The following is a 9,898-nucleotide window of genomic DNA, read 5'->3' on the forward strand; positions in this document are numbered from 1 at the left end:
TGAAGAGCCAGGTAACTGAGAAGTAAGTCATTTGGCAGAAAGTGTCCTTTGGGGTATGAATTGTGTATAATGCTGTTTTCTTTTGGTTATAGCAAGCGGACGAAACCCTGGATTTTGAAGAACAGATCTTGGAAGCTGCTAAATCCATTGCTGCTGCCACGAGTGCCCTCGTCAAATCGGCCTCGGCAGCCCAGAGGGAGCTGGTGGCCCAAGGAAAGGTTTGTAAACCTTGCTGGCCACGTGGGCAAAGCTGGGCTGCTGGAGCCTCCGAGGACCAAGGGAAAGGCAGCTCCGCATGTGTTCTGAGCAGGGAAGCCCTGTCGCCCCATCCCTCCCTGAGTTACCCCACTCTGCCCATCACACTGCACACTCTGCTTCAGCTTAACAGACAGAATGAAGGATTTGGCTTCCAGGCCTCTCATCTGCTTCTTGTTAAGGAGAGCTCCCACCCCAGGCAGCCATCAGGGCCTGAACATTCATTTATTTTCCCGCTGTCCATTAGTCTATTTAAAGATATAAACTGTCATATGTTCCCAGTGGATGGCTATATAAGCACCGTAGTCAGGGGCTTTGTAATACCTTGTTCAGTTCCAGTGACTCTATTCATTTTCTTAGGATTGTTGAGCTGAATGCCATCCAGCTCTGCAGTTAGCATTTTCCTGAGTCCTTTAGTCAAAAAACTGGTCTGTTTTTAAAGCTGAGATTTCTTCGACCTGTTTTATCTCCAGTCACCCATTCCATCTGCATTAGCGTGAAAGCCTAGTTCTTTTTCAGTGATCCAGAGGATTAATAGTACATTAGACTAATCCTGCATGTGGGAAGGCCTTTCAATTGAAAATATTCCATGTGTCCTGTTATGCCCATATGGCATGGAACCACTCCATCCAAATTACATCTTGCAGAAAAGACTTTCAATCATAGAAGCACTATGGAGATCCTGACAGGTTGGGGAAATTTGGTCACCATACCTGTTAGTCACTTCTGTTTGATATTAAAATACCTTTACTGTCAGTTTACAGATGACAGATGTGATTGTGTCTTGAACTTGCAATAGAGATCGCTAGGCTCAACTAGTGGCCTTCCATTTTCCTCCATGAAGTCTCTCGTAAGCTTGTTTTTGTTGTTTAGTCGCTAAGTCGTGTCCTACTGTTTCACAACTCCATGGACTGTAACCCGCCAGTCTCCTCTGTCTATGGAAGTATTTCGGCAAGAATACTGGAGTGGGTTGCCATTTCCTTCTCCAGGGGATCTTCCCAACCCAGGAATTGAACAGTTTCTCATGCGTTGGCAGACACATTCTTTACCACTGAGCCACCAGGGAAGCTTAGCCATGTCTTAATCCAACCTACGTACACTGGCTCCTCTTTCCAAACCATTGTGTTCCAATTTGATGTATGTACATCTCCCCAACCAGCATAAATCTGTCCCTTTTACCCTTCTCACTTATCCCCTATTGATGGAGCAGAGTGCCGTCCTTACCTAGGGCTTGTTAACTGGTTGATATGTAAAGACCAAATATGGATCATTGAGAAGAACGTCCTACCTAGAAAGTTCAGTTCATCTGCATCTTGATGAAGACTCATCTGCATGCTGGACAGAGGGCTAGATACTAGAGAATTGAACTCGAGTATGGCCAAGGCTTTGTCCTCCAAGGAACTTATATGTTCAAGCATTTAAAAAGTTGGTAACAGAGGTTCTCAGAGTTGAATATGACTTGGCGACTGAACAACATCAACAACAGTGGTTCAGCTGGATTGGGGGAACTGTATGCAGAACCCTGGGGCCTCATCTGACCTTAAACAAGCTGTGATGTGATGCCTGTAATTGCTAAAAGATCCCCAGTTTCATATTCAAATTTAGCTACTCATCTCTTACCTCTCCACACACCCCCCACCAGTAAAGGTATTTGTTCCCATAGCTCCTTCTACATCTGGTCAGAAAACGTTTTATTTGTTGCCATAATTTCTCAATAGAAACAGAGATCATCCTACTTCGAGCTTCTTACTTCTCTCCCCACCCCTGACAAAATGGTCTGTATTTCCTTAAGACAAGCATCTGTGCTCAATTGTACAGAGATGTACTCCTTTTTTAACATCATCTGCCAGAAAGTCACAGTGTGACTCCCAGAATCAGGAACCACGAGAGATTTCAGCTTCCCTCACCTCTTGAATGAAGAGGCCTCCATGTTAGAAACGGGGAAGGGTCAGCAAAGGAAACAGACATGTCCAGATAGCCCCATCCATCATTCCTAAGCCATTTTCCCAGAAATGTGGTACCTGACGGTTAAATGGAGGCCGTTGAGAGGGTTTCCAGTCACCTTCTTGTGGCCCAGGTGGAAACCGGCCAGGACCTGCAGTCTTGGAGCTGCTGGGGTCCCGCGTGGGAAAAGGTGCCATTGGCAGGGGTCCCCGGGAGATGTGCGTGTCTGATGAGCTGCTTTTCTGTCCAGTTCCAGGCCATGAGTAGGGCATGAGGGGTGCAGTCACCCCGCACCTTCCCACTCTCCTTACCCCTTCTATGTTCCTCTCTAGGTGGGTTCCATTCCTGCCAATGCTGCGGACGACGGACAGTGGTCACAGGGCCTGATTTCTGCCGTGAGTCACTCTCTCCTTCTTCCCCATTGGCTTTTTGGATCCCCTGAGGGAGGTTTGGGCCGAGGGTCACTTCTCTGTTGACTGTCGCCAGGCCCGGATGGTGGCAGCCGCGACCAGCAGTCTCTGCGAGGCAGCCAACGCCTCAGTGCAGGGACACGCCAGCGAGGAGAAGCTCATCTCATCTGCCAAGCAGGTAGCTGCATCCACGGCTCAGCTGCTTGTGGCCTGCAAGGTGAAGGCTGATCAGGATTCGGAGGCCATGAGGCGGCTACAGGTAATGGTCACTGATGCTGGTGGGAAAATACTCCTGTTGGAGCAGGTAAGTGTCACCAGAGGGTAAGCAGTCTAACTTTCTTGGCATGACCCACTGGACCTTCCATCAGCCAGTTCCGTCCCACGTTTCTCATTTCCTGCCACGCGAAGCATGCATCCAATACCTGCCGCCCTGCCAAACTGACGTTCTCCACGTGTACCTTCTGGTCTCATGTCTTGGGGCCCCCCCTCCCACCAGACCAATCTTGGTGAAGTTCTGCTCATCCTTCATGGCTCATCTCCAAAGCCACCTCTTCTGGGAAGCCCTCATTGACTCCTAGGCCTTGGGGAGTCGGTCCCTTTTCTGCCCTGCCAGAGCCTCTGACCAGACCAACCTTATGGTTCCTGTCACCCTGTACCACCAGATTTATCTGTATGTCTGCCTTTGATGAGACTGAGCTTCTTGGGTGCAGGTCCCAGATCTTTATCTTTGCATCTCTCACCCCTAAGATGATACCTGTTTCAGTGGAGGCTCTTCTTTAGTGTTTGCTAAAGAAAGGAGCCCAAGGACCAAAGAATTTATATGAGATGCTGCTAAGATTTCCCAGAGCTCAAAGAACACACTTAAGAGGGTGACGCATGAATCCTGCCCAGTGGATCTAAGTTTTCCTGATTGTTTTCATTATAAAAGTATTTTAAACACAGTAAAGGAAATGTGGGAATGAAAAAGATAGCCTCAGCATCTTCATGTGTCCAAGGTTATTTTTTTCTCATCCTATTTTTATCTTATACAAAATGCTTTTGTCTAGTTGTCATCCTAAGAAGAGACATTCTGCCTTTTTTCACTTCACATTTTATTACACTTTTTTTTCCCTTGAAGAAAAGTCTTCGTAATGGCCCCGTGCAATACTAACTGGTTCATTCTTCATGAGTCTCATTTTTAATGATTGCATGACATTCTATCAACTGATTATGCCAGAATTTCTCTTTACATTAGACATATTTGTGTCCAGTTTTCTAGATGTTCGCTATTATAAATGTTGTAATGCACATTGTTTGTGTTGCTAAAAATGTTTATGTAAGATCATAAATGGCAGAAATATTTGAATAATTCCAGTGAAACTCCAGACTTTTGTTGTTATTTCCTAAGTTGTAAAGTGCATTGCGGTCATTTGGTCCTCCTGTGTCAGTCAATCTCTTTCACCTTCCTTCATTTTTCTCCTGGCATAAACCCAGGGGGAAGTGGGGAGCTGCATGTTTGTGAATGTGTGATTTATGGACTTTGGGGACACTTCTTTGGAAAATGTTCTGAGTTAAGAGATACCTGGGTTCAAGACCTTAATGCCTCTACAATGCATTAAGTGCATGATCTTATACAAATCATTTCAAACCTTTCAGGCCTCAGTTGCCTCTTTTGTAAAATGAGGATAGAGATGCTGGCACTGGCTCTTACAAGAATCAAGAAATGTGAAAGTACTTTTTTTGTAAGTCCTAAGGATTTACACAGGTGCAGCCAAGCATCACTCTTATGTCATCATTTCTGACTTAACTGTATGCTGCAATGTTGTAGCATTGCAATGCTACAATGTAGTCCCTTACAATGACCCAGAGGTTCTCTGGGGCTACACAGACCTCTGTTCAAATCCCAGCTCTATAATTTATCAGCTGCAGGATCTTCAGTTACTCAACTTCACTTTCTACATAGAAAAGCGCACTAATAATTTCTGACCTTATAAAGCTATTTTGAGAATAGGCACACACATGGTGACTGCTTGTCTAGTGCTAATGGACCTCCCCTTCCCTTCTTGCGCAAGCCCTCATGGTTCCCTTTGGCCACTTTTTTTTTTAAACTGTTGGCTACTTTAGACCACCAACCAGATGAGCCAGTTAACTTTTTATTTTCGTATTTATTTATTTATTTGATCATACTGGGTCTTGGTTGCAGCATGTGGGAATCTAGTTGTCTGACCACGAATCAAACCTGGGCCCCCTATTTTGGGAGTGTGGAGTCTTAACCATTGGACCACCAGGGAAGTCCCCAGTTAACTTTGAGAAAATTTCAACACTGATGGCTTACTCTCAAGTGCAAGTTCTTGACTCTAAGGGGACTGGGCAAGGACTGTGGGCGATTTAACAAAACCTTGACCACAATGAAAAGGAAATTCCAAACTTCAGGTGGCAGAGATCAAGTCCCCTGGTCCACCCTTGCTGAAGATCTAGGCTGCATGAAGACCATCCCTTCTGTAACTGTCTCTACCACCTGCCCCTTTCTTGAGCCTGCAGCCCAAGGCCAGCTGTGACTCTAAAACCACTTCTGTAAAGGCCCTAATTACTGCAGGGCTCCATTCCTTCTGTGGGTGCAGGGTGGGGGATAGGTTTTGCTCCCTTTATTCCCTTAGAAAGCATTAGGTGAGCTCAAGCCTTGGGTAACCACTGCTCCCAGTGCTGGGGATGCAAAGATTCAAGTCACAGCCCCTGCCTTCAAGTTACTCACTGTCCAGGGGCGAGAAAGGCAACCACAAGTGTGATAAGGGCTGCAAAGAAGCCAGCACAGAGCATTCCAGGGGCACTTGGGAGGGTGTGGGTAAGGCCAAGGTGGACAGAAAAAGTGATCTCTGAGCCAAGTCCTCAGGTATGCCTTAGCTGGATGGGGCAGGAGGAGGTGAATTTCTCACCCAGGAGACAGCTCGTGAGCAAGCTTCTGTTAACCTACGTATCATAGTGCTATAGTCATGTTCACATAACTGTAATTCCCATAAGAATTGCATGTTCCTTGGGAGCCAGGAAGTGTGTCTCAACCTGATGAATGAGCTAAGGTTAGGTAGGTGCCAATGCTGGTAGAATCAATGGATGGATGGATAAATAGTTGGGTGGATGGGTAGACAGGCAGACAGATACTACCTAGAGAGAAACTGTGTTATATATAATTGGATGATAAATAGATTCCTAGTCTCATGAACTGTGCCTCCATGTCTGTTCTTGCTGAATCCAAATGACTGTTTTTAATGATATCATGTGTGTCTTGTCCCCTCTCCAGGCAGCAGGAAATGCTGTGAAAAGAGCCTCAGACAACCTTGTTCGTGCAGCCCAGAAGGCAGCATTTGGCAAAGCTGATGATGACGACGTTGTAGTGAAAACAAAGTTTGTAGGGGGCATTGCTCAGGTTTGTGATTAAACCCAGACAGTGTTTACTCCCAAGATGAGCACTGAGTTATAACAGAGACACAAAATAACAGTGGCTTAAACAAGATGGGAGTTTATTTGTCCCTGGTAAGACAGTCTTGGGTGTAAGCAGTCTAGGAATGGTATGGCGGCTTCTTTGTGTCTGAGATCCAGGTTCCATCTGCCTTATCACTGCATCATCCATGAGATGTTCCCTTGGCCACTTGGTCTGAGATGGCTTGATAACCGCCTCAGGTTTTTCAGCCAGCAGGAAGATGAAAAGTTAGGGCAGGCATGACTCTGAAGTTGTCTGCATCACTTAGTTCACATGCCAATGGCCAGTACTTGGTTGCATGGCCAACCTAGTTGCAAAGGATGCAAGGAAACGCAGTATTCTTTTCTGAGTAGCAGTGTGCCTACCTAAAAATCAGGGATTCTCTTATAGAAAAGGGAAAGAAGAGAGTTGAAGGACAGCAATATTATCTTCAAATGTTGCATTTGGAGCTGCTACTCCAGATCTTTGGCCTTAGAGGAGGAATGAACCATGACCCTCTCCCAGAAGTTTTACAAGAGTGGTTGGGAATCTGACTTATGTGGGCCTGCATTCTTGTGCATGGGAGTGGGGAGGAAAGGTCAGGAAACTGGGCTTGCAGTTTGGGTGTGTTCATATAAATCCTTCATGCAAGATGCGTTTTCCACCAGGAGCACTGAGGCTCCGTGGCTGAACTTACTTATTCCCACACCTTCCTTCGCTCTTCCTGAACCATTTCCTGTATTTGGAAATACATTGGATACATTTTTGGAGAAGGAAATGGCAACCCACTCCAGTGTTCTTGCCTGGAGAATCCCAGGGACAGAGGAGCCTGGTGGGCTGCCGTCTTTGGGGTCACACAGAGTCGGACACGACTGAAGTGACTTAGCAGCAGCAGCAGCAGGATACATTTTTACCAGAATCTCTTTCTCGATACAGTAGTTCCATGAGAAATTCCATGAAGAAGGTTCTGTGATCCAGCAGTTCTAGGAACAGCTGACCTCTGTTCTCCTTCCTCAGATATCACAATGCTCGTTAGTCTAGCAAGGCTCTGAAAAGACCTTTGCGTTTCAGAAATCTATGTGCCTTTCTAGAGCACAGGCTTACTCTTTCCTCTTGAAACCTATGAACTAATATTCCTCAGATCACACCTTAGAGGCTCAAAATAAATATCTGAAAGCCGTTTAGTAGTTTAAGGACTCTAGCTTTGGCTTTGAGAATACCTGAGATGGGTCCTACTCCACGAACTGAGGCCCTTCGGGAAAGTGGACCCACATCTCTTGAGCTTCACATTTCTCTTTGAAACAATGAGACATTCAGTAGGCCGCACTTTACAGTGTCACCATGGAGGTGATGGAACACTCCATGTAAAGTGCTTACACCAGAGCTGGGTACATTGTAGGGATGCAGGCCCTATTGGTTATTAAATCAGTGACCAGAAATCGGCTTATTGTCTTAGATCACTAATCTTAAAACCTGAACCGTGGCCCAGAGGTGGGTCTCCAGAGCTAAGAACACGCAGTCTTGGGGCAGTGCTGTGTCCCGCGGTAGCAGAAGCTGTGGGAGCTCTTGAGGCAAGCATGGAGGGGAGGGCAGTTTGCTAGAAACTTTCACACCTCTCCAGCTTGTTGCTTTTTCCTCTAGATCATCGCCGCCCAGGAGGAAATGCTAAAGAAGGAACGAGAACTGGAAGAAGCAAGGAAAAAACTGGCCCAGATCCGCCAACAGCAGTATAAATTCCTACCCACCGAGCTGAGGGAGGATGAAGGATAAGGCCAGAGCCAGGGTTGCGCGCCCCAGGGGATGGCTGGGCACGAACTGGACGGACAGCGGTCCTGGGAGGCTGGGCACTGCCCGGGGAACTGCCCGCCTCCCCCTGGGGCGAGCCCAGAGCCCTGAGCGCTCCGGCTCCCTCTGCTGTGCTGTCAGGCACCGGCTGCATGATCGTGATGTCGCACGGTACAGTGAGTCCCACCCACAGCTCCTCCACCGCCTCCCCCACCTCACCGTATCTCAGGAGAGAGGGGCACAGGATCACGGATGTTACCAAAAAGAAGTCAGTATTACGTCGTCCTCAGACACTTGTGCTTCTGTCGGTCCTTCTCTAGGCCTGCTGCTGGGCCTGCTGTGAAATCTTAATAGGAAAAAACAAAAACGGCTCGGGGGAAATCACTAATGCCATAGATACTCAAAGATCTTCTTCTCCCTCTCAGGCGAAGGTGGACATTGGAGTTGGACACAGTTCATAAAAGCCAGGAACATAAACCAGTGTGGACTCCAGGAGGGCAACTCAGGCCTTCCTGCCTGTCTCTAGCACTGGTTCACAACTGAGGGTGAACAATACCTGCTCCTGTTTGCACGCTTTATTGCCTCAGTGTGTAAGCTCCTTGTACAATCTAGATCCAACTTGTATTCTGTGGCCCAGAAAATTGAATGATTTTTTTTTTTTCCTCCATAATCCAAAGGGCATGGGGGACTGTCAGGGCTCGGTGAGCAGGGGCTGTAATAAAATGTGTGGGCTCCTTACTTTGCAGAGGCTGTTTGAGTTCATACAAATTCATCCACGTAAACCCAGGTCCTCCAGGTGGCAGTCAGTACAACAGCCCCCACCTTAGGCATTCATAGTGAGGATTCAGCTCCAGTAAAGCCATTCCTTGGTGACCCTGTCTTCTAGGCCCCGTATCAGGCTCTCTGCTCAAAATGGTCAGCATTCAGAATTCTGTTTAAAAATCTGTTACCCGCTCTCTAACCCAAGATGGATGTTTTCTCTATGTCCTAATAGTCCTAAAACCTAGATGCATTCTAATACCATTATGAATTTTTAACAACAGAGTTTTGCTAATTAGCCCATCTTAAAAGTGATGACATACGATATTTTCAGAGTTTGTCTTCTGGATGCCACAGTTCAAGAATCTTATATTTCCCACCCCCACCTCCTTTCTCTTTTCAGAGCCCTCTTCTTGGAAGGGTATTTTAAGACTTTTTTGAACCTTGCCCCAAGACAGTACATGAAGGATGAATGACTTGTGGGATAGATACTAATGCCAGGTAGCAGGTGTCTTTGAAAAAAATTTCACTGGTGGAAGACAGTGGTGATGGAGGTACATGGCTTTTTAAAGCTGGTAACTGTTGACAGCAGTCATCCTCCACTTCTCCAGTCATGTGGTCTCACATCTCATATTTCATTCACAGGACAGTCTGAATATTCCACCCGGGGAAAAACTGATGCTTTGGTCCTCAAAAAGTATCACCTGTAAAAAAAAAAAAAAAAAAAAAGTATCACCTGTAGACCTTGCCCAATGGTCCTGCTTTAACAGACCCTGGCCCATGCCATGGTTGTAAAATACTGTTAAACTTTGGATGGCTCCTCCTGGTTATAAGAGACTTGTAAGTGCGCCACATAGAATTTTTTCCCAGGAAAGTAGGAAGCTACAAGAAATACAGTATAAATGAGAAGAAAGTGGAGAGAGTCTGTAGAGAGCTGGGGATGAAGGTATCAACTCTAAAGAAGAGGGAGCTGGCGGGGCCCTGCGTCTAATGGGAGAAGCTAACAAACTCGTGGCTTGCGCTGCTCAAGTGTGGCCGCCACAAGTCTTCACTGCTCTTCTGGGCACCCTGTCATTTCTTAGCCCGTGGACTGGGGGCTGTCTCCAAGAATCCCTTTGCAGATGGGCATAGCATGCTTTCTGAGACTCTTAAGAATCAGATTCAGAGGCTCAGGGTCTAGATGTGCTAATGGCCTCACATAGCAGGCCTCTGGGGAGCCCCACCATGCCCCACCATCACCCCCTTGTCTTCCAGACTATGTGATTGCTCCTCCTCTTCCAGCGGTCCTGGGTCATAGCCTGGCATCCCAGGA

General features: G+C 46.7%; 1 protein-coding gene across 10 annotated transcripts in view; it reads left to right on the plus strand.

Annotated features, from left to right (window-relative positions):
• TLN2 (talin 2) overlaps window positions 1-8,565 on the plus strand; it is a 479,630-nt gene extending 471,065 nt beyond the window's left edge. For 6 of the 10 annotated variants that reach the window (XM_043918839.1, XM_043918846.1, XM_043918841.1 and 3 more), the window contains 5 exons: window positions 93-218; window positions 2,532-2,594; window positions 2,686-2,913; window positions 5,884-6,009; window positions 7,684-8,565. In XM_043918839.1, the coding sequence (XP_043774774.1) occupies window positions 93-218; window positions 2,532-2,594; window positions 2,686-2,913; window positions 5,884-6,009; window positions 7,684-7,812 (672 nt within the window). In that variant the 3' untranslated portion in view covers window positions 7,813-8,565. The remainder of the gene's footprint in view (window positions 1-92; window positions 219-2,531; window positions 2,595-2,685; window positions 2,914-5,883; window positions 6,010-7,683) is intronic. The other 4 variants (XM_043918844.1, XM_043918847.1, XM_043918848.1 and 1 more) reach the window with 1 other exon arrangement.
• The last annotated feature ends 1,333 nt before the right edge of the window (window positions 8,566-9,898 follow it).

Source organism: Cervus elaphus, chromosome 12 (assembly GCF_910594005.1).
Source record: "Cervus elaphus chromosome 12, mCerEla1.1, whole genome shotgun sequence".
NCBI classification, from domain to species: Eukaryota; Metazoa; Chordata; class Mammalia; order Artiodactyla; family Cervidae; genus Cervus; species Cervus elaphus.